At 54.1% G+C, this 26,936-nt stretch overlaps 2 protein-coding genes across 3 annotated transcripts; both read left to right on the top strand.

Annotated features, from left to right (window-relative positions):
• Positions 1-280: 280 nt before the first annotated feature.
• CLEC4G (C-type lectin domain family 4 member G) lies at positions 281-3,510 on the top strand. Of its 2 annotated transcripts, none has more exons than XM_082457438.1 (9): positions 281-370; positions 702-803; positions 1,110-1,163; positions 1,354-1,416; positions 1,554-1,658; positions 1,997-2,086; positions 2,305-2,453; positions 2,578-2,693; positions 2,979-3,510. In XM_082457438.1, the coding sequence occupies exons 1-9, from the start codon at positions 316-318 to the stop codon at positions 3,115-3,117; spliced, it is 873 nt and encodes a 290-aa protein (XP_082313564.1). In that variant the 5' UTR covers positions 281-315; the 3' UTR covers positions 3,118-3,510. The 2 variants fall into 2 exon arrangements, with proteins under 2 accessions (XP_082313564.1, XP_082313565.1); XM_082457439.1 differs by having other exon boundaries at positions 2,941-3,510.
• Positions 3,511-17,285: 13,775 nt separating this feature from the next.
• Positions 17,286-26,633, top strand: FCER2 (Fc epsilon receptor II). Its single transcript, XM_082453998.1, has 8 exons — positions 17,286-18,015; positions 18,111-18,164; positions 20,735-20,797; positions 21,158-21,248; positions 21,296-21,423; positions 23,338-23,489; positions 23,597-23,703; positions 24,020-26,633. Exons 1-8 carry the CDS (start codon positions 17,496-17,498, stop codon positions 24,156-24,158), a joined length of 1,254 nt encoding a protein of 417 aa, XP_082310124.1. The 5' UTR covers positions 17,286-17,495; the 3' UTR covers positions 24,159-26,633.
• The last annotated feature ends 303 nt before the right edge of the window (positions 26,634-26,936 follow it).

Below are 26,936 nucleotides of genomic sequence, written 5' to 3'. Positions count from 1 at the left end.
ATGAGCGCCCAAGAGGCTGGGACTACACGCACGCGCACACACACACACACACACACACTTCACTCCTCCCACTCCTTCTACCCTCCCTCAACCCCCCTCAACTCCCCACTTCCCCTCCCCACCCCACCCTTACTGCAGTCCAGCCCAGCTCAGCCCAGCCCAGCCCAGAAAGGGCCCATCGCTGTGATTGGTCAGTGGTTCTCTGTACCAGGAATTGAGACACAGGAGATGGGAAGGAAGGAAGAGGGTGGGTGGGGCGGGGAGAGGGATGGAGTTACTTTTGTATCTACTCCCAGAGCTGGGTGCCTGCTCACCATGGACACTGTCGGGTACAGCAAGTGGGACGGCAGGCTGGAGGAGGTCCCCGGAGGTATGAGCAATGGGGCTGCCTCACAGGTCCCCTTGGGTCCCTCTCTGACCAGTGGTTTGGGGTTTGATGGGAGAATGGAGAGGATCAGCCAAGAGAGGGCCTAAGTAGCGAGTGCAGGAGAGACACCACAGGCCCTAGAGCCAGCTGGACCTGGATTCAAATTTCAACTCTGCCACTTAGGGGCTGTGTGACCACAGACAAGTTACTGTACCTCTCTGAATCTCAGTTTCCTGGGAGGAACCCAAGCATCCAGGGCTCAGTCCTCAGGGCCCAGGGATCCAGGGTGGTCCTGGTATCAGAGGAACTCAGGAGTCCATCCGTGTTATCCCAGGGCACTGGGGACGCTGGGGACAGAGACCCCTCCTCCTGGCCCTGGCTCTCTTGGTGGTCACAATCCTGTGGACCCTCGTTCTGAGCGTCCTGTTTTCCAAGGGTGAGTGACTGGATGATGGGGGAGGTCGTGTCCAGCCCCCCTGGAGAAATAGACCTTTTCTCCTTCCCTAAACACACCAGCCAGGTCCCAGGCCCTTGCCTGGGTCTGAGTGTGAACACCTCGGAACAGAGTTTGTGTGCACCCACGTGTGTGCATATGCGCCTGTGAACGTGTTTGTCCTTTGTCGGTGTGTGTGCACATCACGTGTGCTGCACGCCTGTCCACCCACTCTGTGCGTCCGGTGATCGGGGTCCCCGCACCCCTCGGGCCGCGGGGAGAGTTCCCGAGTCCCCCCTCTCTCCGCAGCCTCCACAGAGCGCGGGGCGCTGCTCGGCCAACAGGATCTGCTGAGGACAAACTGTACGTGCAGGACAGGGGCTCTTGGGTCCCCAAAGTTCGGGGGCGGAAGGGTCTTGGACCCTGGCGTCAGGGTAGTGGGTGGGTCGGTGGGGATCTCACAGTCTGCAAGGCTGGCCCTGGAGTTGGGCAGGGTCCTGTGAGTCCCCGAGGGTGACCTGGAGTGTGTGGGGCGGACGGGGGATCGTTCCAGCCTCGAAGCAGACGGTGGTGCTGGGTGTCTTGAAGGAGGAGATCCGAGCCTGCAATAGCTGCTGTGAGACTGGTGGACCGAGGGGGCGGGGCTTGTGGCCGGGATTGGAGGAGGCGAGTGGGAGCGGGGCTCCTGGCGCGTAGTGGGGGGCGGCGGGCTGGTCTCAGATGTCCCGCCCCCATCCTCGCCCCCCTTCCCAGGCCTGGGGACTCAGGCGCAGCTGCAGACCGTGCGCACCAAGCTTAGAGAGGCACAGTCGAAGCTGATCCAGCAGGAGAGCGCCCTAAAAGAACTGAGCGAGCGCGGTGAGGGCGGGACATTGCCATGATCCCTGACCCCTCACCCCGGCTGTTACCCTACCCTTGATTCACCTCCGGACCCCTCTGTGACCCCCACCTATCTTGTGATCCTGACCATTGACCCCAGTCGTGTCCTCCATCCTGACCCTGACCTCTGGATTCTGACCTTGACTGCAACTCCTAACCCCAACCGCAACTGGACCCTACCCAGCTATAACAGTCGTGGACCGTGATGTCATCTTGACCTTGGCAATGACCACGGAAGTGGATGCTGACCTTAACTTATCATGACCCTATTACTGATGCTGAGCCTAGCTATAATCTGGACTCCTTTTACCTCGCAGTGACCCAGAGTTTGGCTGAGGCCGGTAGGGACCGTGAGAACATCCGCAGTGAGCTCTTCCGGGCGCTGGAAGGAGTCCGGCTCGGGAACCGTGAGCACGATCCGGAGGGGTGGAGGGGAGAGGCGAGGACAAGTGGACCCCGCCCTTGGGCCCCAGGGTTCCCTGATCCGCCTGGCCCCGCCCTTTGACCTTGGCCTGGTCTCAGTGGCTCCGACCCTGAGCCCGGGGGTCCGACACTCCCCTCCCCAATCCTCACCATCTGCTCCATTCGGGAGCAAGTCACCTCTTTGACCCTCGACACCCTGCAGGCTCCTGCGAAGAGTGCCCCAAGTCGTGGCTGCCGTTCCAGGGCTCCTGCTACCTTTTCTCCACCCAACGGGCCACGTGGGTGGAGGCGCAGCGCCACTGCGAGGGCGCCAGAGCGCACCTGGTGATTGTCGGGGGCCTGGATGAGCAGGTGCGCAGCTCCGGCTTTGGGGGGCGGGGGGGCGGGGAGAAGGAGTTTACCTGAGGGGACGTGGTTGGGGGCGGGGCGGGGCGGGGCGGGACGGACGCGAGGCTCAGTCTCCCCTCTTGCCCAGGGCTTCCTAAGTCGGAACATTGGTGGCCGCGGTTACTGGCTGGGCCTGAGGGCCGTGCGCAGGGCGCGCAGGATCCAGGGCTACCAGTGGGTGGACGGAGTCCCGCTCAGCTTCAGGTGAGGGAAGGGACTTGGGGAGGCTGACAGTTCGGATCCTAGGAGAAGCGCTTCGGCCAGATCTCAGGGCCTCCTTAGGGATGGGCGGGCTACACCCCAGGAAGTGACTAGGGTTAAATTCTGGGGTTAGAAAGTTATATCCCAGGTGTGTGTGCTCAGGTTAGACCCTCAGGATGTCTAGGTTAGACGCAAGCAATAAACAGGCTAGACCCCGGAAAGGAAGGCTGGACCCCATGGCCATCCTCAGCCTAGCCTCCCAGCAACACCTCCGCCAAACCACTGCAGCTACTGGAATCAGGGGGAGCCCAATGACTCGCTGGGGCGCGAGGACTGCATCATGATTCTCCGCACGGGGATGTGGAACGACGCACCGTGCGACAACAGGGACGACAGCTGGATCTGTGAGAAGAGGCTCAGCTGCTGATCTCCCCCAGTGCCCCAGAGTCACGCCCACTGGCACTTGTCCAATCGCCTGAGCCGCTCACCGTCCTGGCTCCGCCCACCACCATTAATTTCCCACCCCACCCACAGCGTAGGCCAGTAACTGCACTCTGAGACCTCCGCTCCAGCCTCACTGCAACCCCTCACCCGTGGACCTCACCTAGTCTCCACCCACTCCAAAACCTGAGCTCCCCGGCCCTGTGATCTGACCCTATCGCCCTCCCTAACCAAGGTCAAGTAATTCAGGGATGGAGCTGTTTGATTTACTTGTATTTACATGGTATTTTACCGTGCAGATGGAAGGCCTCAAAGATAGGGATTTTGAGAGCTTTCTTCACAGCCCGAGGGAGCATCAATAAATGAGAAATGAATCTTGGCCCCTGGCTCTGGTTAGCTGTTCTAAGCTTTATCTCAGAGACTCTGATGTCATCCATGTGAGAGACCCTGACCTCAGGGGTCTATGATGCCCCCCAAACCCAGTGGGTAACCTGCATTGGGCCAGGAGGGCTGTAGGGCACTGGGGACACAGGAATGAGTCTGATCCCCATCCCTACCCCTGGGACAATGTGACCAGTGACCCGACTGAGGAATACATGAAGGAGTGATATGATGCGTTTGAAGGAGCCACCTGTGTCCCCAGGGAGAGGAACTCTGCTGAGATGCTGCAGTGCTGGCCCTGTTCCTTGAGGAGACCGTCACCCTATTGCAGAGACTACAGGCAGCCTGACACAAGGCCCTGAGACAGGTGGGAGAGGGGCTGCCCGGATCTGATGGGCACTGTCCCTTTCGTCTCGGGCACCCAGGTTCTGTGGGATGTTCAGGAAATACAACCAAAGAAGATGAACTTTCCAAGAGCAATGGGATTTCAGCACATGGAGCTGGGAAGGGAGGGCTTTGTAGGCAGAGGGTGTTGGAAAGTGTAAGGCATGGCCGAACCCATTTGGGGGGTGTGGCGTGCACACAGCCTAGCTTTATCAACTGGAGACTTTTGATCTGAATTTACCCTGCACTCCCAAAGCTTCCTGCTCCCGTCTTGGGGACCTGGGGGCTCTCCCAGCATTTCCAGTGGAGATGGGTCCAACTGCTCAACTGAGGGGAGTGACAGGCTAGCAGCTTTTAGTTCTGTGCAGAGCTGAGTCCAGAACCAAATCTGCTTGGAGCCCCCAAGCTGCCCAGCCCTGAGAGCATTCACTGAGTAGGAACAGGAGGCAACAGCACCCAAACGCCCTGGCCAGGCGGAATCTTTCAGTGCTGCAACCAGGAAACCCCCAACCCTTCACTGAACCCTCTAAACTGCAGCCCAGGGGACTTCCCTGGCAGTCTAGTGGTTAAGACTCCACACTTCCACTGCAGGGGGTGCAGGCTCGATACCTGGTGGGGGAACTGAGATCCTACATGCCGAGTGGTGTGGCCATAAATAAATATATAAATAAACTCCAACCCAGAGCAAGGCATTGACCTTGCCCAGGAGCCATCTGACTTCTGGACAGATAAAATACCTAGTAGACTGTTGACCAGACTGATGGATTTCCAGACAGTCAGCTTGGAAGAGAGCATGAGTTCCCTACTGCTGCTGTAACAAATGCCTGCCAACTTGGTGGCTTGAAACAATACATAGAATAGAATAGAATAGAATAGAATAGAATAGAATAGAATAGAATAGAATAGAATAGAATACATCTGTTCTACAGTTGTGGAGGTCAGAAGTCCAAAAGTAGTTTCATTGGGACTTTCCTGGCGGTCCAGTGGTTAAGACTCCATGCTTCCACTGCAGGGGGCACGGGTTCGATCCCTGGTTGGGGAACTAAGATCCCGCATGCTGTGCAGTGCAGCCAAAAAGAGAAAATAAACAAACAAAATTAGTTTCACTGGACTGAAATCAAGGTCACGAGGATCAGTCTCCCCCCAGAAACTCCATGTGACCCGGCAGTTCCACTTCTGGATAGATATCCAAAAGAACTGAAAGCAGGGTCTTGAAAAGATATTTGCATACCCATGTTCATAGCAGCATTATTCACAATAGCCAACAGGTAGAAGCAACCCAAGTGTCCATCAATGGATGAATGGATAAACCAAATATACTCATCCATATAATGGAATATTATTCAGCCTTAAAAAGGAAGGCAATTCTGACACGTATTACAGCATTTTGCTGCGTGAAGTAAACCAGTCACAAAAGGACAAATACTGTTGCTTAATGGGTACAGAGTTTCAGTGTTGCAAGATGAAACAATTCTGGAGATCTGTTGCAGAACGATGCGAATATACTTAACACTCCTGAACTGTCCACTTAAAAATGGTTAAGATGGGGGCTTCCCTGGTGGCACAGTGGTTGGGAATCTGCCTGCCAATGCAGGGGACACGGGTTCGAGCCCTGGTCTGGGAAGATCCCACATGCTGCGGAGCAACTAGGCCCATGAGCCGCAACTGCTGAGCCTGCGTGTCTGGAGCCTGTGCTCCGCGATAAGAGAGGCCACGATAGTGAGAGGCCCGCGCACCGCGATGAAGAGTGGCCCCCGCTCGCTGCAACTAGAGAAAGCCCTCGCACAGAAACAAAGACCCAACACAGCCAAAAATAAATAAATAAATAATAATTTAAAAAAAATGGTTGATGGTAAATTTTATGTTATGTTTATTTTACAACAGTTGAAAAAATTTTTTTATTTTAAATGCACTTATTTCAAGCTTACAATTTAACAAGTTTTGAGAAATGTATACAGCTGTGTAGCCACCACTGCACTGCAGATGTAGAACATTTCCATCACCTCCTAAAATTCCTTCTTGTCCCTTCCCAAACAATCCTCACCTCCTCCCCTCCCCCAGGCCAGCACTGACCTGCTTTCCATCACTATTGACGAGATTTGTCTTTTCTCAAATGCCACATACATTGAATCTTACAGTGTATAGTGCTTTGTGCCTGGATTCTTTCTCTGGGCATATAGTGTTTTTGAGATTCACCCACGCTGTTGTAGTTTGTTTCTTTTCATTGCTGAATCATCTTTCATTGGCTGGCTGGACCACCATCTGTGTATCCAGTCACCTGTTGACAGATGTTTGTGTTGTTTGAATGTGAGAGTATGAATCAAGCTACTGTGAATAATCTCATACAGAACTTTTTATGGATTTAAGTATTCACTTCTCTTGGGTAAATACCTGGGAGTGGGTCAGATAGTAGGTAAGTGATTAACTTTGTAAGAAACTGACAAACAGTTTTCCAAAGTGGTTGCACCCTTTTTGCTTCCCCAATACTCAGCGATGTCTCCAGGCTCTGGTTGCTCGGGGAGGGTATTTTTGACCCAAGAGAGGCTTTAGTAGTTCTAGAACCAGGTGGAGGTGCTTATCTAGAGAAGAGCAGGAGGGGCGGAAATGAGGCTGGAAATTGAAGCTGATATTGTGGGAAGGCAGGAAGCACGGGTTTACGTGTGCCTGATAACACGTGTTTTCATGGGAAGAGGAGACGGGGCAGGGGGCTGGGAAGCAGGAGGTGGGGGAGGGGTCTCTGCTATTTGGAATTACAGCCCCCTGAACAGAGACAAATAGAAGGGTTGTTGACTGCACCCCAAAGAGGGGTCTTCTGGGGGTGACAATAGTGGTGCTTCAGCAGACCAAGGAGGAGGTTGGCCAGAGAGACGCTGGAGAGGGGAGAGCTGATGGGAGAGCAAGTCTCCGTGAACAAGGAGCAATTTCTTTCATTCATTCATTCATTCAATGCAATCATTTTCTCACCCAGAAACATTTCTTGTGCACTTACTGTAAGCCAGGCACTGGAGTTCCAATGGAGAACAAGAGGTAAAAAACCTTAGACTGAGTGGAAGCAACCACCCACAAAATAGTATAGACGCTATGAGCCCATTTATATGAAGTTCTAGAATAGGCAGAACTACTCAAGCTTGGAAAATTGTGGGCACAATGGTTCCCCGGCAGCAGAGGTAGGGACTTCCTGGGAAGGGCCATGAAAGAACTTTCTGGAATGATGGAAACATTCTGTACCTTGATAGAAGTTTGGATTACACAGGTGAATGCATTTGTCAAAGCTCCAAGAAAACACTGCTGGAATTTGTGTATTTCATTCTAAGTTATTTTACTCAAAAGGGAAAAAAGTTAGGAGAGCAGCCAGCGAACATTGACCTCTAGTTCACGGTCTGTGGGTTGGAGCATTTGGGGGGGGGATTTAGTATTGATATTTAGGGGGCTGGAGTGGGCTAATGTCTGCACCTTACTTGGAAATGCATGAAAAATAAAATGGATTGAGGGGTGAATGGATGAACAGATTTGTAATCAAGCAAGTATAGACAGTGTTGATTGTAGAATCTAGGGATGGATTTTCATTCTAAAACTCAACTTTTCTGTATGCTTGAAAATTGTCATAGTGAAATGTTGGGGTTCAGGTTGTGGTTGCTGCCTTCTTGGGGCTCACAGTCTGGCAGGTGATGAAGAGGAGGTGATCAAGAGAAATAGAAGGTGGTGTGCCCACGTGGTGAAATTGGAGGTGGAACATTCTGGAAAAGCAGTCCCCCCCGCTCCCTATACTTCTATCCTAAGGAGTGAGGTGGGGGAGGGAAAGCAGGGTCTGTCTTGGAGAGGCCAAAGGGGATTGCTCTGGGAAGCAGGGGGTTGGGGGCAGAAGAGACCCCTTCTGGCCACCCTCTTACCCTTTCCAAGTAGGTGTTCCCACCAGCAGCCCCCTGAGTGACCACATGACCCCACTGTCTGGGGCTGAGTCAGCAAATCAAAGGTGACCTTGGAGCCCAGCCAGGGTTTCCTGGATGGAACGGCCCTATCTGTCACCCCACTTTCCAAGGAAGTGAACTTGGGACAGAGTAGCTTGTCTTCTCCAACCTCCCACATCCCTCCCCCCAATTCCAGGAAACCCCCTGGGATCCTGAGGCATCTTACTGGGTTGGCTGAGGTATCTGGGGAAGCCCCTAGGGTAGGATAGAACACACACTCCTCCTGTCCCCTTGGCAGCCCCTTTGCCATCCACCTCACCACCCCGCCCCCAACTCTTCCCTCTCCTATGTCCCCACGTCCACTCACAGATGGCTCAAATGGATGGATTTGGCAGATGCAGAGAGAAAGACCACAGTCTAGAACCTGTGCTTGCCACTTACTCGATGGGTGAGCCTAGGCAAGTGACTTTGCCTCCCTGAGCCTCAGTTTTTGCATCTATCAAATGGGAACAATAATAACATCTACCTCCTAAGGTGCTGTGGTCAGCTGAACTATGGCCCCCAAAGATGTTTCCGTCCCAGTCCCTGGAACCTGTGAATAGGCAACCTGACAGGGTGAAAGGGGCTTTGCAGGTGAGATTAAGATAAGGACCTGGAGATGGAGAGATGATTGTGGACTACCCAGGTGAGCCCAGTGTTATCCCAAGAGGCCTTATAAGAGAAAGGCAGGAGGATCAGAGTCAGAGAAAGGTTGAAAGATGCTACACTGTTTGCTTTGAAGATGGAGGAAGGGGCCACAGGCCATTAAAAGTGGGGTGGGGCCTCTAGAAGCTGGAAAAGCTAAGAAAACATTCTCTCTAGAATGTCCAGGAGGAGGGCAACCCTGTCCACGCCTTGATTTTAGCCAGTGAGACCTGTATTGGGCTTCTGACCTCCAGAACTGCAAGATAATACACTTAACGTTGTTTAAAGCCAGCCAGTTTGAGGTAATTCCTTACAGCAGTCATTAAGAAACTCCTACAGATGTGATGCCTGTAAAGCACCTACTGTGTGCCTAGCCCTGAGCCACGGGCTGGGGACTCAGTGGTGACAACAGGCACTGCCCCTGCCTTTCTGGAACTCGTGTTCTAATGGGCACCGTGCAAGATATAAGCAAACCAGACACCTTCACAGGTGGGGGTCATAGAGACCATTGACAGGGTGACTGAGGGGCTAGGGGCCGCTTTAGCTGGGACCACTTCTCTTGGAGGGCAGAGACCTGGAGGATGAGGAAGGGCCAGCCAGAGGGCTCAAAAAACAGAAAAGTGTTCAGATGTGGCTGGAGCTGAGCAAAGGAACGATGCTGGCAAGGAAGGTGCCAGCCACACAGGGCCCTGCTGGCTGCAGGGAGTTTGGGTTTTCTTCCAAGAGCCTTTGTGCTTCGTGGCGGGGGGCGGGGGGCGGTATTAATAATGGGAGATACGCGACGGCGATGTGTTTCGGGAAATAGTGCTAACAGCGCTCCCATTTGTTGCTGGCTTCTCTCTATCCTGTGGAAGAGACTTTTTAAAAATTGTGCGGAAGGACTTATGCACACGACAACCTACGTGGGAGAATTGTGCATATCCCCACTTTACAGATGAGGAAACTGAGGCCCACAGGAGAAGGGGGTGGAGCTGGGACTCCGTGGCCTTCTCTAACCCACACGGGTTGTGGGGAGTCACCCAGTCGGGGGAAGCAGTGACCAGGTATATCCAGCAGAGGGCAGCACTTTTACCGTCCTGACCAACCTAGGGAACCAGCCCGCAGAACAGCCAGATGGAGCAGAAAAACCTCACCATCTTAGACCAAAGTCCTTAAGGTCTAGGGGCCTGGTCCCGGAGGGACTGAGGACCTGGGGTCCTGGATTTCTAGGTTCCTGAGCGTCAAGACTGGGGTATTGGGGAATTCCCTGGCTGCCCAGTGGTTAGGACTTGGCACTTTCACTGCTGTGGCTGGGATTCAATCCCTGGTCGGCAAACTAAGATCCCGCAAGCCATGCAGCATGGCCAAAAAACTGGGAATAAACAAACAAACAAACAAACAAACAAATAAATAAAACAAAACAGAGCCAGTGTTAAAAAAAAATAAGACTAGGGTCTTGGTTTCCTGGGTCCCTAAGGGGCTGGGGGCCTGGGGGCCTGGATTTCTGGGGTCCTGAAAGTCAGGACTGGGGTCCTGAAATCCTGGATCTCCAAAGGGCTAGGGGCCTGGGTCGCTGAGTGTGGGGCTTGGGGTCCTGGCTTCTTGGGTCCTTAAGGGTTTGGATTCCTGGGTCTCCAGGAAGGTCAGAGCATGGGTCCCTGATGGTGGAGCCTGGGGTCCAAGATTTCTGTATCTCTAGGGGGCTGGGAGCCATCCTCTAGCCTGGTCCCCACACAATATCCCATCCTCTCAGAGAACCATGGGCAATGTCAGAGACAAACCCCCGAATCTCCCAGTGCAGTCCTGGAATGCTCTCAGGATTCCCAGGATGGGCTAGCTCAGCCCCCTGGTCCCTGGGGGTGTGCTGGGGCCTGGAGGGGCTGGAGGGAGTGGGCATTGGGCCTGAGAGTCTCTCCAGAAGGAAGGATGTGGACAAGCCAGCCTCTGTGTCCCCCTCATCCTGAGCCCCCCCTCCAACCCCTCCCCACCCCCAACAGCACAAAAAACCACAATCAGCCACGTGAGGCTCCAGGAGGTGATAATGCAGAGCCAGCCCCTTCCCATCCCACACGTGCCTTTCCTCTTCCTGCTGACCTGCTCTCTGCGTGGATGATGGTTGGGAAGGGGAGTGAGGAGGGGCACATTTGCCTGTGAGCTCAGGGACCCTCCAGGAAGGGTGCCCAGGTCCTACCCGCAGGGAGCTCCGGGTCCCAGGAGAGGCCCACCTAACACAGATGGACTGGGTAAGGGGAATACAGAGGACTGTGGGGTCTCAGAGGAGGCCCCCAGCCCGGCCTCTGCAGTCAGGGAGGCCTCCGTGCAAACTGTCACTGCAGGCCAGCTTGGCACCCCAGGAGCGGGAGCTGGCAGTGCAAAGGCCCTGAGGTGTAAGAGTGCACCTGGGGAGTCTTGTAGGAAGTGAGGGTGGGGGGAGGTGTGGCTGGAGAGGCTGAGCAGGTAAAGCCCTTGAACTCCAGGCAGGGGAGGCATGGAGGGTTGGAAGCAGGGGAAGATGTGGTCCTGTGGCTGATGGAGAGGCGGCTGCCACCATTGTCCAGGAGGGAAGATGGTGACCAGGGGTGGGGTCATGGAAGAGGAGAGACAGGACCAGTCAAAAGATAAGGAATGTGGGTGATGGGGTGGGGAGAAGGCAGGTGGTGGTGGGCAATGCTGTGCTCAGCCCGGGGCAGGGGTCGCATCTGGGCTTACTCTGTTCATCACACCCGCCCCCCTCGATTTCCTCCAACAGACCCTGCTGCCCAGGGGATCCCCAGGCGTGTGCAGAAGGGGAAGGTGGCAGCTACACGGGGGCCTGCGGGCTCTTCTTTGCCCTTTGCACGTGCTGTTTCCCCTGCTGGGGATCTGTCCCCCCATCTGTGAGATGGGGGTCTCATTCCCTGCAGGGGTTCCGGCTAAACGTCACCCACTCAGAGAGCTTTCCTGGGTCACTATTTAAATAGTGCCTCTGGCACCCCCTCCTCCTATCTCCTTTATGTCTCTGACATCCGTCACCGTCTGACATTTGTCTGTCTCCCCGGATAGAACGTCAGGTCCAAGGGTAGAGTTTTTCTTCAGCTTGTTCATGACATCAGCCCCAAGGGCCCATCATGGTGTCCAGTGTCTCACTGAATGCATGAATGAATGAGTGAGTGAATGACAGTGATGAAATAAAAATTCACATTTTAAGGTGAGACGAGAAAAATTTTAACATAAAACTTCTCCTCTGCCCTTTGGTCTCCTCCCTCGCCCTCTTGCATGCATCGTGCATCTGCATTATGCGTGAACCAGACCTCCCCAACGGCAGAAATACCTGCTCAACTATAAAGATCAATTTTCTCCTTCTGGCGCCAGCCCTGTAACTCCTTAGACGGTGACATTCCTTCCACAATCTGTAAGGGGTCACGATGAGCCACCACTCGCCTTATAGGTGCAGACATCTTCGGTGAACTTTCCATACAATGCTAATATACCATTTTCCTTAAAGATAGAGATGGATGCAGAACAGACTGGTCAGACAACCTGGGGCGATCCTGGGCGGTACCTAATGGTAGTTTTTAGCTTAGATACTTACTTATGACCTTATTAATGACACTAGCTATATTACTTGTATTCTGCCTATTTTACCAGATTATTGTTTCTTGCATTACCAAATGTGTAATCGACAGACTTCCCTGGTGGTGCAGTGGTTAAGAATCTACCTGCTAATGCAGGGGACACGGTTCAAGCCCTGGTCTGGGAAGATCCCACATGCTGCACAGCAATTAAGTCCATGCACCACAACTACTGAGCCTGTGCTCTAGAGCTCACGGGCCACAACTACTGAGCCCATGCGCCACAACTACTGAAGCCTGCGTGCCTAGAGCCCGTGCTCCACAACAAGAGAAGCTACCGCAATGAGAAGCCCATGCAACACAGCAAAGAGTAGTCCCCGCTCGCCGCAACTAGAGAAAGCCCATGTGCAGCAATAAAGACCCAACACAGCCAAAAATAAATAAATAAAATAAAATAAATAAATTTATTAAAAAGAAAACTTAAAAAAAATGTATAATCTAGCCTCAGGTAGATTTAATCATGATTAGGTGACTTGAAACGGTTGATCAAATATATAGTCTTATAAGATCAGTGATTGTAATAGTGTAACCCTAGCTATGGGAAGAAGCAACAAGAGGGAACCATTTCCTGGACCATAATGAGCTAGTAAGAGAGGTAGTCCAGAAGCTTTTGGCTACTGTTAACAGCCCACTAATAGCACATTGAGTGGCTCTATCCATGAAATCTTCTCCAGACCTGGGAATGAGCATTCCTAGCACCATGGGACAAATTGGTCACGAAAGGCCTCCCAAACTTTGGTCGCAATTAAGACCGAAAGGGAGGGGATTGTAAAACAAAGGATGTTTGGTGCCCACCATCCAGTTCTACAGGAATCAAGTCATTAGCCACCGAAGTTGCTGACCTACAACAAGGAATTCAGGGCGAAGATCAGGATGAGGCACTTTGTGCTGTAGGAAAATTGGCAGAACTGGCCCTCGGATAGACAGAGATTTCCAGGAGACAATTTTATGAGCTCAGTTTCTTGCATCATCCCATCCTTAGGAAACCACTAAAACCATTAACTAAGATATCTGTCCCTCGAGAACAGCAGCAACCTTCTACCAAGATGAGTACTCAAATATGAAATATGAAAAAGAATATATATGTGTAAATGAGTCACTTTGCTGTATAGCAGAAATTAACACAACTTTGTAAATCAACTATACTTCAATAAAATTAAAAAAAAAAAGATGAGGGACTTCCCTGGTGGTCCAGTGGTTAAGATTCTGTGCTTCTAATGCAGGGGGCGTGGGTTCCATCCCTGGTTGGGGAACTAAGATCCCACATGCCGAGTGGCGCGGCCAAAAAATAAATAAATAAAAAATTTAAAGTTAAAATTTTAAAAATTAATAAAAAGATGACTGCTCGATTGCACGAACCTCCCTTCTCCAAAATCACATCTATACTGGCTTCCCCCTTTACCTCTTCGGAATAGCCCTCAGAGCTCTCTGAGAGACTGTCTCCCGGGTTATAATCCTCAGGTTGGCTCCAATAAAATTTTCCGTTTCTTTCTTAGATTGACTATTGATGAGTTTTTTCGTCGCATGAACGAATGATGCACAGGAGATGCACGGGGCTGAACACAGATGTGGGAAGTAGCAAGGACTGGGGGTGATTGAAGCCGGGCGGTGGTACAGAGGTGGAGGGAGAGGTCCTAAGGGGAAACTGAGGCCTGTGGGGGATGGGGGTGGGGGGAGGAGGGCCAAGTCCAGCCCTCCTCCCCTCCTCCCGCAGGAGGGCTGCTGGAGGAGGGCCCTGCTTCTGTCCATCAAGCCCTCTTTGGAAACAGTTCTGCAGAAGACCGGTAGAGGGCGTACGTGTGTGTCTGTATGACCGTGTACTTGCGAGTGTGCGTGTGTGTTGCATAGCTGTGGTGTGTGTCGCTATGTCTGTGCGTTTTGTGTGTGTATGTTTCGGTACACTTATATGTGCGTTTGTGTTTATGTGTGCATGTGATTACGTTGTGTGTGTGCCCATTGGGTGCGTCTATCTTGCATCTGTAGTTCCACTGTGTGTTGTCTGTGTGTGTTTAAGTTGTGTGTGTGTGTTGTGTGTACCTCTGTGCATTTCTGTGTATTTGTCTGTGTCTGTGTACATCTATGTGTATGAGTTGTGTACGTGTGTGGTTTGGTGGTATCCTGTGGTCTGTATCTTTGTGTGTGTGTTGTGTAGATGCCTCTGGGTCGTGTCTGTGTGCATGTGCAGTTTTGCATGGTGTAGGTGTCTGTGGTTGGATAGTGTTGTTTGTCCGTGTGTCTGAATCTTTGTATGCGTGTTGTGTGGATGCCTTTGCATGTCGATTTGTGCTTTTGTGGTGTGTGTGTGTGTGTGTGTGTGTGTGTGTTGTGTGGGTGTCTAAATTGAGTCTTGGCAGGAACCTAGCATCATGCAAGCCGTCGAGTCCCAGTTAGAACATCTAGGGCCACTGGGCACCAGTATGGCCTGGGGCTGGGGTGCCTGGACCTGCAGAGTTGTCAGAAGCTCGGAAACACCAGATTCCATCACAGGCCCAGCCTCTATCCGGAACCCTGTCCTGTGGCCTCCCCGCAGCCCAGCAGGACTTGTTCCCAAACTTTCTCCTCCTCCTTCCTGTGTCCTCACCGCCCAGTTGTTCACCCACACTGGCCATTTTCCATAGCATCTTCCAAGCACCCACCCCCACGTCCCTCCCATCATAAAGGCTATCTCATCTCAAACCTACCTGCTTCTCTCCATCCCCATTGCCACTGTCACAGGCCACCTCCTATGGCTCCTGGACCAGGTGACAGGCCCCCGCAGTGTCCCCACCCCCACCTGGCCTCCATAAAAGTCCCCCAGGGTTCCCACCCCCCAGGCCTCCTGCCATCTTTGCCCACCCAGTGGCCCCCAGTGACCTCTCTCTGTTGCCCACCTGATAGTGGAAAGTGGGCACCGAAGGCTTCCTGGAAGAAGTGACCTCTGGGCTGAGTCTTGAGGGATGACCTTTCCTCCCTTGAGGGAGGAAAGCAGGGGTAGGTGTGGACAGAATTGCCAGGGACCTGGTTTGGGGAAGTGAAACCCGGCTGATTTGCGTGACTGAGCAGGAAAGATGTGCTTGGTGGGTGCATTGAGGGCTGATCGTGCAGGATGCTGGAGAGCCACTGAAGGCCGTAAGCAGGGGAAGGAGCTCTTGTGTTGGAAAAACAGGCTGGCATCGGGGCCCTGCCGCCCTGGCCCTTAGCAGCAGACACCCACCAGGAGGCCGTGTCCCCCAGTTGTGGAGCAAATAGGCTCCGAGGTCACCCATTTTGGGTTCAAGGTCCAGTCCCACCACAGTGTGGTGCGGACAGATTCCTTACCCTCTCGGTACCTCAGTTCACCTACAGAACACCTACTGTGTGCCAGTACCTCGAATGCCGTATCATACAGCCTCCAGGGGCCTCCAGGGGAGAACCAGCGCTGCCGCTCACCCTCAGTTTACAAAAAAGATGAACAAACTGAGTCGCTCATCCGGGGTGAAGCCAGGACTCAGCGCCAGGTCTGGCCAGCATGGGCTCAGGCATGTCCGGCTGCAGGGTGGTGACACCTCTGGCCTCCTCTGGGATGCTGAAAGACCTGGTTTGAGCAGCCGTTCATCGAGCCTGGCTGCCCCCATCTCCATTTCCCTGAGACTCAGAGAGTGGAAGTGACTTGCCCATAGTCATCCAGCAAGGGGGCGCAGCTGGTGGCCCCCAGGCTTGTCAGACCCCAAAGCCCATGCTCTTTGGCACATAGGTGCTTTAGAGTCAAGAGACTTTTAAGGACTCCTTGGGCACATTGGCAGAGGAGGAAACTGAGGCCTGGGTGATGGAGTCTGTATTTCCCAGCGGACCTGGGATGCTTGATAAACATTTGAGATCTGAAGACCCACTGTGTGCAGCGCTGTGCCACAAGCCTCATGTCCATTGTTATCTCATTTGGTCCTACCCCGGCCTCATGAGTTGGGTACTATCATCACCCCCATTTTACAGAAGGGAAAACTGAGGCTCAGAAAGATTGATTCTTGGGCCAAGGTGGCACAGGCAGCAAGAGTAACAAGAGCTGATAATAGTTTTGGTTCTGACTGTGTCCCAAGACTTGTTCAAAGCACATTCATATAGAGCAGACCACCCTCCTCTACCGTGTAGGTATCCTTAATATTGTCATTTTGTGGATGAGGAAATTGGTTTCAAGGTTAAGCCACTTGCCAATATCACTCAGGTGCACATTCATGGAACACCTGCTGTGCACATCGCATGTGATGGGCTCTGGGGCGCCCACCTCTGGTCCCAGGCCTCTGGTCCTCCACACCAGTTGCGTCCCCCAGTTAACCGCAACATTGACTCCCAGTCACGGACTAAACAAAATCAGCCAATGGTCATGGAGTTCCTCAAGTCCCAGGTGCCGTCCTGTGCCAGTAACTGGAGTCTGACATCTAACCCTAACCCTCGTTAAAACCCAGATCCCAGGCAGAGCGGTGACTGTGCCCGCCAAGTGGGCTGCCTTGACAGGTAGTGAGCATCCCATCACTGGGAGAAACCAAGCAGCGCTGTAATGGAGGAAACTTCATACTCAGGTGAGAGAACTCTCTGAAGCTGACCCTGGCAAAAGCAAGAAACCTGACCTCCTGATCTCCCACCTAGGAGGGGAAAAGGGCTCCTGGGTCCCTATCTGTGAAGAAGAGTGAATTTTTAGCAAAAGCCCAGCACTGGAAGGAGGTGAGCCCTGACTGGGTTTCCCGGCACAGAGCCAAGAGAAGGCAGGAGAAGGAAGCTGCGGGTCCCTCCCTTCTCTGACTCAACACGCTCACGACAAAAAAAAACCCAAAAAACAAAAAACACCAGCTCCAGTTGGTGCACTAGGAACCTGAGAGAGAGAAGACCACGTGAAGGGGACTCAGAACAAGTGGAACTCAGCATGATGACTCCTCACAGCCAGGCTGAGGGAAGGCGGCCTGTGGCTGCAGTGGGGCATCAAGGTAGAGCTTTGGGGGGCCCTGGAGTGGGGTGAGGGAAGAGCTCAGATATGGGGAAGAACTGAGACCCAGTGTCTGGTGTTTAGGGTAGGAGCTCAAAGTAGGGAGCAGGCAACAGGGTGAGGGCTGGGGGTCTGGGGGTGGGCAGGGGAAGGGGGACCCAGTCTTCCTGAGGTGATGCTGGGAACCCAGCACTGGCGGGGGGTAACTGAATCCACACAAGGGAGAAGGGGCACAGGTGAGAGCTGGGTCGGGGTCAGCCACCTGAGGAGGGAGCCTTTGGAGGAGGGGGTCTCACCTCCTGGCCCCAGACCTGTCTCTATGGCCAGTGTCTCTCTGGCCCCAAGTCAGGCTCGCTGGCCGCTGGAGTGTGGGCATAAGGAGCGGCCGTCATTGGGCTGGACCAGCAGAGGGACAGAGTCAGAGATGCACAGACACAGAGATGGACAGACAAAGATCGGGGGCTATGGTTGCCGATGGACATGAATGCGGCATGTAGAGAAAGTGTCCAGAGGAGGCTGGGGGTCCACTGAGACCCTCTGCTTCAGTGTGGGCTCTGGACAAGCTCCTAGGACTCTGGCTTTCTGGGTTTGGGGAAGCTGGCAGAGCCGGAGCCTAGCCTCACCCTGCGTTCCTCGTTGTTCCCCCCGACTCCTGGCAGAGTTTCTGAAACTTCACAGAAGGCAGAGGCACTGCTGCAGGAGAGGGATACAGCTGTTGCTGCTGGGGCTGGTGGTCACAGTTCTATGCGCTGGGCTGCTGGCTCTGATTCTCCTGTGGCGTGAGGACACCCTCAGCCCCACAGGGCCCCCTTCTCGTGTTCCCTCACAGACCCCCACTCTCAGATCCTGGGGAGCCCAACATACCCCTCAGAGCCCAATTTCCCCATCGTGTCTCCCACCGTGTCCCCACCAGCCCCTTCCCATGCCCCTCCCACCCTCCCTCGAGGGCACCTTGCCCTGCCCCAGGACACCAGTCTCCCCCCCCTTTCGGCACCTCCCACACGGTATACCCAAGGTCTCCATCCCCCGCTGGCAGGTGGGGTGTGGATGGATGGAGCACCTGAAATATCCTTCCTCTCCTCTCCCTCCCTCTCCCCAGATTGGGAAACTGCACGAAATCTGAAACAGCTGGAGGAGGCCACTGCCCAGAAGGGTACGGAGGGGCCAAGGGGGGCAGGGGGACCGGGCTCTTCTCCTGCTTCTGCCACTGACTGCTGTGGGATGAGAGGGAAGGTCTGGGCTCCAGTGTCCTCCCAGGATCTAAGGGTCAGTCTATGCCCCGCAGGGGTGTGAAAACCCAGAGACTCTTGGAGGGGAGGCTTTGAGAAGTGCCTGATGGAATCGTACCTAACTGCTCCGTGCTTCAGCTTTCTCACCTGTAAAATGGGCATCATTTTAGCGCTCAGAGGCAGAAAGAAGCTAAGACTTTCAAAGGGCTCAGAACTGAGTCCAGTGAGTTTTCGAGAAACGCCTGCTGCTTTTTTATTTCATTCTGGCTGGGGGAGGGGTACACACGTTCATTGGATTCTTGCCTGTACTTTCCTGAGTACAGGCAGACCTCGGAGATATTGTGCGGTTTGGTTCCAGAGTAAAGCGAATATCGCAATAAATATTGCACACGACTATTTTGGTTTTGCAGTACATGTAAAAGTTATATTTATACTATACTGTGGTCTATTAAGCGTGCAATAGCATTAGGTCTAAAAAAGTGTACATACCTTAATGTAAAAATACTTTCTTGTTAAAAAATGCTAATCATCATCTAAGCCTTCAGTGAATCATAATCTTTTTGCTGGTGGAGGGTTTTATGCTGAGATTTCAGCAATTCAGTCCCATCTTCAGGCTCCACTTCTAGTTCTCTTGCTGTTTCCACCGCATCTGCAGTTCCTTCCCCCACTGAAGTCATGAATCCCTCAAAGTCATCCATGAGGGTTGGAATCAACTTCTTCCAAATTCCTGTTAATGTTGACAGCTTGACCTCTTCCCATGAATCACCCATGTTCCTCATGGCTCTAGAATGGTGAATACTTTCCAGAAGGTTTTCAGTTGACTTTGGTCGGAACCATCAGAGGAATCACCATCTATGGCAGCTATAGCTTTACGAAATGTATTTCTTAAAGAATAAGGCTTGAAAGTCAAAACGACTCCTTGATCCATGGGCTGCAGCACGGATGTTGGATTAGCAGCCATGGAAACAACATGAATCTCATTGTCTATTTCCCTCAGAGCTCTTGGGTGACCAGGTGCATTGTCAATGAAGAGTACTAATTTGAAAGGAACCTTTTTTTCTGAGCAGTAGATCTCAACAGTGGGCCTAAAATATTCAGTAAACCGTGTTGTCAACAGATGTGCTCTCATCCAGGTTTTGTTGTTCCATTTATAGAGCACCGGCAGAGTAAATTTAGCATAGTTCTTAATTGCCCCAGGATTTTCAGAATGAGAAATGAGCATTGGCTTCAACTGAAGGTCACCAGCTGCATTAGCCCCTAACAAGAGAGACAGCCTGTCTGTTGAAGCTTTGAAGCCAGGCATTGACTTCTCCTCTCTATCTATGAAAGTCCTAGATGGCATCTTCTTCCAATATAAGGCTGTTTCATCTACATTGAAAATCTCTTGTTTAGTGTAGCCACTTTTGTGAGTTAGCTAGATGTTCTGGAGAACTTGCTGCGGCTTCTACACCAGCACTTGCTACTTCCCCTTGCGTTTTTATGTTATGGAGGCGGCTTCTTTCTTTAAACCTCATGAACCCACCTCGGCTGGCCTCACATTTTTTTTCTGCAGCTTCCTCACTTCTCTCAGCCTTCATAGAATTGAAGAATATTAGGGCCTTGCTCTGGATGAGTGAGGCTTTGACTCCATGAAATGTTGTGGCTGGTTTCATCTTCTATCCAGACCATGATAACTCTCTCCCTATCAGCAATGGGGCCGTTTCACTTCCTTACCATTTGTGTCTTTACTGCAGTAGCATTACTAATCTCCTTCAAGAACATTTCCTTTGCATTCACAACTTAGCTGTTTTGCACCAGAGCCTTAGTTTTTGGCCCGTCTCAGCCTTTGACATGCCTTCCTCACTAAGCTTCATCATTTCTAGCTTTTGATTTAAAGTGAGAGACGTGTGACTGTTCTTTTCACTTGAACCCTTAGAGGCCACTGTAGGGATATTCGCTGACTTCATTTCAATATTGTTGTGTCTCAGGGAATAGGGAGGCCAGAGGAGAGGGAGAGACGTGGGGGAACGGCCGGTCGGTGGAGCAGTCAGAACACACAACATTTATCCATTAAGTTCATATATGGGCATGGTTCATGGTGCCCTGAAACAATTACCAGAGTAACATCAAAGATCACTGACCACAGGTCATCATAACAGAAACAAGCATAATGAAAAAGTTTGAAATATTGCGAGAATTACCAAAATGTGACACAGAGACACGAAGTGAGCAAACACAGCTGGGAAAATGGCACCGATAGACTTTCTCAGTGCAGGGTCACCACAGACCTTTGATTTGTAAAAAATGTGATATCCGCAAAGTGTAATAAAACCAGATCTGCCTGTACTTGTGCCCCTGAAATTAAAAACAGTTTTTAATTGTTTTTAAATTAAACAATGGCTGTGGCCATTGTGATTATGTGACAGGGGTCCCTGCGCTTGGGCCTGGGGTAGGGGGGATTCTCGGACCTGTCTTCCTGGCTCCTGAGGACCAGTCTTCTCTCCTGCCTCCCCAGTCTCTCAGGTGTCCAAGGACTTGGAAAGACACAAGGGCGACCAGATGGCCCAGAAATCCCTGGGTGAGTGAGCTGAGCTAGGGTGGATGAATGAACACGTGGACACAGGGCTCCAGACCACCATGAATTGCAAAATGGGCAGGTGACCCTAAAGACTCAGGCGAAGAGGCCAAGGGGGGACTTGGGGGTGAGTCTGAGAACTTTCTTACCACCAAGTCCCCTCCCCTGCAATCAGCTGCCCAGATGCTGCAGGACATGGAGAGAATCCAAGCTGAACAGAAGAGAATGGAATCTCAGGGTGAGAGATGGGGGTGGGGTTGGGGGGCTTGGTCCTAGAGCCATGGGGGGCTGTGGAGCTGGGGGCCAGGCTCCGGGACTCTTAGTATCATCCCTGACACCAGCCCTGCCCCCCACCCCCATCAGAATCTGAGCTCTCCCGGAACCTGGATGGTCTTCGAGCTGACCTGAGCAACTTGAAGTCCCACAGTGAGCCTCAGGGGAGGGGGGCAGGGAGGTATGCCTGAATTTGTGGCCCCCAAATTAAAAACAAACACATTGACCCCTGCCCACTCCCCACCCCCCCGACCTAACTACCCAAGGCTTGAATGAGAGGCGCGAGGCCTTGGATTCACTGGGGAGACTCCAGGAAGAGGTGGGGAAGTTGTGGATGGAGATACGCGAGTCCGTCGGTGAGCAATTGCGTCTGTACCCGTGGGGGCGTCGGTGCATGCGGGTGACAACATGGGTGTGTGGCAGTGTGTTCCAAAGTGCAGTAGAGGTGTGAGCGTGACAGTGTGGATGGTGTGTGCTCACGTGTGCGGCAGGGCCGATGGGCGACACCTGAGAAAGCCCTTTCTGATTCCAACAGCTCCCCTCCACCGACCTGGGTGCGGGGCTCCCACGCTTTTTCCCTCCTCCAGGAAAAGCTGTCTCGCATTCACCATTGCTGGGTCCTCTTTACTGATCTCGCCTCTGCCCGTCTCCACTCGGGGGAGGGTCGTGGGTAGGATGCCCTCAGCCACAGACCTTCCGGAGGATTGTCTGACCCAACCAGGGGGCGGACGGGGGGATCACCTCTGCAGTAGTGGGGACCAGGGGGGCCATGACATCTTCCCCAGGGGCGGCCGTGACGGAGGCAATGCTGGCAGTTCCTAGGGTGGTGGGGGTGGCGCCAGCAGGCTGCAGAGAGAGCAGACATTCGATCACTGTGCCTTTAACCTCGGGTGGGACCTGGGTATTACTGCCTGAAGTCCCCACCCCCTTGCCCCTATCTACCCTTGATTTTTGGCCTCCCACCTCTGGGAAGCCCCAGCTGGGTCAGAGAAGAGGAAGGATCTCTGCTCCGTGTGGAGGAGCGCTGTCTCCTGGGACCCAGTGTGGCTCTGGGAGTCCCAGCAAGAAACCCTGCTGTGCTCCTCCCGGGAGAGGGGGAGGGGGGATCTGGCGCTCGCTCACCCTGATCCCCAGTCAGTCCTTGAGTTCCTCCCCCCCAGAGTCCGGCCCCCATGGCCTGGGGTCTGGGTCCAGCTCTGTAGCTGTCTCTCGGTGACGGTGTGACACAGAGCCAGGGCACCAGCCCCAAAGTTTTCTTGAAGGGACCAGAGATGCTCTCTGTTGTGGTTTTGTGTTTTTGTTTTGTTTTGTTGTTGTTGTTTGCCGCACCTTGAGGCACGTGGAACTTCCCCGACTAGGGATGGAACCCGTGCCCCCTGCGGTGGAAGCTCGTAAGTCTTAACCACTGGACCACCAGTGGTTAAGACTTACGAGAAGTCCTGAGATGCTTGCTTATGTTTTCATGCTGCTCCCCCAGAGGGCTGCCTACTGGCTACTCTTTGATGTGGGAGAAGTCTCCCCAGGGCTCCTCCAACTGCTGTGGACCCCAGACCCCTTAGAAAAATTCCACCCAAGCTATGGAGCCCTCCATGAACTTCACTCTAAGAAAATCTATTTTAAACCACGAGTGAGTCAGTCCAGTAACAGTGGTTTTAGCCTCCCACCTGGGAGTGGTGGCAATGACGGTGCCTGAGAGTGTCCTTGGGTCTGGGGCAAGGGGAGAAAGACCAAGGTGGTCCCTTATGGAGGCCGTCAGGACCCAGCCCTCCAGTCTCCTCCTACCCCGTCCCATCCCCACCACAGGCTCCCCTGACCAACTAGAAGAAAATCGTCTCAATTTCCCAGAAAGCGTCCAAGAGTGCTGGTTTGGGGGGGGCTGGCAGCGACAGCGGCCAGAGCTATGACTGGGGGGACGCGGCTGTCGGTGGGGACAGCAATGGGGAAAGTGATGCTGGCGGTCTTGGCCTCAGCCCTGCCGTCGGCACCGGTGACTAAGCGTGGCTGAGCTGGTGTTGGTAAAGGTGGTGTTGGCTGTGGTGTTGGTGGTGCAGAGATGCTGCTGGCCATCGTGGGCAGCTGCAGTGATGATGACGTCAGCATCAGACCTCCAGGGAAGGAGGCAACCTGGGAGACCCTCTGTTAGGCCCTGGGGTGGATCTGCTTTCAGCCCAGACCCCAGGAGAGACGCTGCCACCCGCCCTGCCCATGGTACCCACGGCACCCGCCGTGGTACCCCCCCACTGCTGCCCCCCTCAGCCTCTCCTCCACAGGCTCTGTGTGCAACATCTGCCCCGAGGAGTGGATCTATTTCCAAAAGAAGTGCTACTACTTCGGTAAGGGCACCAAGAAATGGATCCAGGCCCGGAACGCCTGCAGCAAACTGCACGGGCGGCTGGTCAGCGTCCGCAGCCAGGAGGAGCAGGTGGGCCTGGGCTCTGCGGGGAGGACACAGATCCCCGCCCTGACTTCCTGTGTGGTGGTGGTGGGGGGAACCCAGGCACATCTCCCCAGCCCTGTCCTGCTCCCCAGGACTTCCTGACCAAACACTCCAACAAGAGGGGCTCCTGGATTGGCCTTCGGGACCTGGACATCGAGGGGGAGTTCATCTGGATGGACAGTAGCCCCCTGGGCTACAGGTGAAGAGGGGGGAACGCAGAGGAGGGGCCCTCGGAGAAGGGGGACCTTTCTGTGATGCGAGGGGAGGGTATTTGGGGGCATGCGTCCCCCCGGGCTGGGTCTTGGGGAGCTTCTGGATGGCAAACGAGGGAGATGGTCAGGGTTTGGATATGCAGGCTCAGACTGGGGGGAGGGTGTCTCTGGTCTGCAGGGACTTGGGGTGGGAATCCAGGGATGGGGTGGGGAGGGCCCAGGCTTGGAGGGGTGTGTCAAGGCTGAAGGCAGTGGGGACCCTTCCCCGTACCCCGTCCTCTGACCTGAAGCCTCCTGTTCCAGCAACTGGCAGCCGGGGGAGCCCAACGACGCGGGCCAGGGCGAGAACTGCGTGATGATGCAGGGCTCGGGGCAGTGGAATGACGTTTTCTGCGGCAGCTACCTGAACAGCTGGGTGTGTGACCGGCTGGCCACGTGCTGAGCGCCCGCCCGCCAACCCGGCCCTGGGTCCCCTGGGCTGTGGACCCGCACAGCCCCCCTGCCCACCCGCCAGCTGCACCCCTCTGCATCCCTCTCCCACCTCGAACACGAGAATGGCCGGGCCCACAGCAGGACCCTGAGGACCCCCAACAAACGGAAGCAGCGTACCCATCCCTGGATCCCCGCCAACACCCCGGAGGGCCTGTCCCTTGCCCCTCAGCCCAGCTGGCCGTCACCACTGCCCCGCCCTCAAGTGCTCGGAGTTCCCACCGTGAGAACCTCTGCCCGCAAGCCTGGAGGCTAGAAGCCCCCTCCTCGCCTGGCAGCCCGGCCTTCCAGGGAGCAGCGGAGGACACCTCAGACCCCAGCATGCTTCCTCCATCCCCACCTCGCCATCTCTTGGCACCAGAGCACACAGACTTCTGTTTCAGGTAGCCAGTGCTCCCCGCCCAACCTGCATCATGAAATGGGGTGATGATGGCCCCTCACACTGGCCCCTCCTCACTGGCTCTGGTCTCCAGGCATGGAACATGGGAGCTGGGAGTTCCAGAGCCTGGTGTCTGAGGCCACCTCTGAGTACCAGGAACTGAAGCGGCATTTATACCTCCCTAGTTTTTTGGGGTTTTTTTTCCTACTTTATTACAAGAAGCATTTACTAGGCAGGGCCTGGAGATGAAGACTCTGGGGTCTGATGGAGCAGAGAACACCCCTAGACCCCCAGGAATATTGCAGGGCAAGGCAGTGGACCACCCTGAACCTAGTTCCCAGCCCAGAACAGGGCCCAGTACACAGAAGGGTGGAGAGGCCAATGGGGAGATGGCCAGGTCACCTGGCGGCCAGTTCAGGTCCTGAGCTGCCGGCTCCACCCCCGCTCAGGCAGCACCAGCTCCAGGCTTGGCCCAGGTCAGCCCCACACCTCCGGGAGGCTGTGGAAAGAGGCAGACCAGGATCTCAGGATGCCCCTGGTTAAGTGCCTCGCTGCACACCCCACCCCCAGTTCCTGGCCTAGAAAAGGAAGAGTCAGACATGGTCACGTGATTCTTGGGCCCACTCGAGAAAGAGGAATCCATGAGGAGAGAACCAAGCTGGACCACCCAGGACTCTGGGCGTCAAGGGCCAGACCAAGCCCCAGCCACGTGGACCAGGATGGGGTGGGGACCGAGTTGGCCCTTTGCAGTGAAACATGGGCTAGAACCCCCTGGCACCTGTTAGCTCTCTCCAACCCCCACCCCTAGATTTTTGTCCCCCTCCAGACCTCTCCTCGGAACTCCAAGCCAGCACACAGCTGCCTATCCTGCAGCAGGGGCCTTGGTGTAGCCCCTGTCCTCGCTTGCCCAGGTCTCCCTATTCACTGCCCCAAACCTCCCAGAAGTTTCTTTCCAGCTCAGAGAAAATGCCAAAGTCCTACAGGATCCTTTGTGATCGTGTGAACCCTTCCCATGCACCATATCTCAATTTCACCCACACCAGCCTCCTCACTCTTCCTTCAACTTTCAGGCTCACGCCCACCACAGGGCCTTTGCACATGCTGCCTCCCCCCCTCCCATTTAAAATGACACCTCCTGACTCCCCACGCCTTTTACCCCACTGTATTTTCTCACCACAGCACTCTTCTCCTTTCAACAGAATGTGTAATTTACCGATCTGTTTGTTTCAGGTTGGCAAGGGCCTTTGTTTTGTTCTCAGCTGTGTCCCCAGAGCCTGGCACATAGTAGGCGCTCAATAAATATTTGTTGAATTAAATTAATGTGAGACCTTCTCTCGGAACCTGCTTCGGCGGCCTGTGAAACAAGGGATGCTGCCTGCCTGGTTCACCGAGGGCTGGTGCTGGGTTCGTCCTCCTCACTGTCCCCCCACCCCACCTATCTGGGGGCTTCAGTCCCAAGCACCCGAAGTCAGAGCCGCTGTGATGGGAACCTGCAGGACCACGGCGGCCGGTTCGTTCTCTCGGTCCTCCCCTTGCCCTAAACAGGTGCCTGGCTACACAATCCTACAGCTTGTTCCAAACCTTCTCCCTTCTCCACGAGTCCCTACGCATCTTCTACAGGAAGCAACGGACCCTGGACCCTCCTCTCGCAGCTCCCAAGCTCTCGAGCATCCCCTGGGGACCAGCCACCTCTCCTCCCCTCCTGCCCTCTTTTTCTAGGGCATCTTTTACTGTTGGGACTCTGGATGGAGCTGGTCCTGCCATCCCTACCTCCTGCCCCTCGCTCCTGCAATCTGGCCCCTGCCCCAGGGGGCCCTGGAAGCCACTCTCACTAGGGTCCCTGCGGACCTCGGGCTGCTCAACCCAAAGGTGACTCCTTCAGCTCCCTCTGAAATCCAGCTTCCCAGGTACCACAGCGCTGGCTTTACATCCTCTAGGCCTGTGGCTTCTGTCTCTGTACTGACACTGCCCCCTCACCCCAGATTCACGCTGCTACCCTGGCCACCCCCTCTCCCAGCTGCCTTGGGCCCCCCCCCGGCCCCCAGCCAACAGCCATTTCCTGATCATCTGTGCACTACACAGTGGTAGTTTCATTTATCCTGCTGACACACACTACCTTCTTTGCAGTGTGCTGAGGCCCACCTCTTGCTGAGATGACTGAAAATGCCCCTGACCAAGCCTGGCGCCCACCCCCCTCGCCGCCCCATCTCCCCATCTCGTGCTGCCCTCCGAACAGCAAGTTGAAAAGCTGCACCCACTCCACCCTTAAACCCTGCTCATAAGCAGTGAGGGGGACCCAGCCAAAAGCACCTGAGATTCCCCTTCAAAACACACTTGTTCAGGTCTTGGCCA

This window comes from Balaenoptera physalus (assembly GCF_965194825.1).
Source record: "Balaenoptera physalus genome assembly, chromosome: 3".
Lineage (NCBI taxonomy): Eukaryota > Metazoa > Chordata > Mammalia > Artiodactyla > Balaenopteridae > Balaenoptera > Balaenoptera physalus.
The sequence above is the reverse complement of the archived record's forward strand: the minus strand, read 5'-3'. Positions and strand labels throughout refer to the sequence as shown.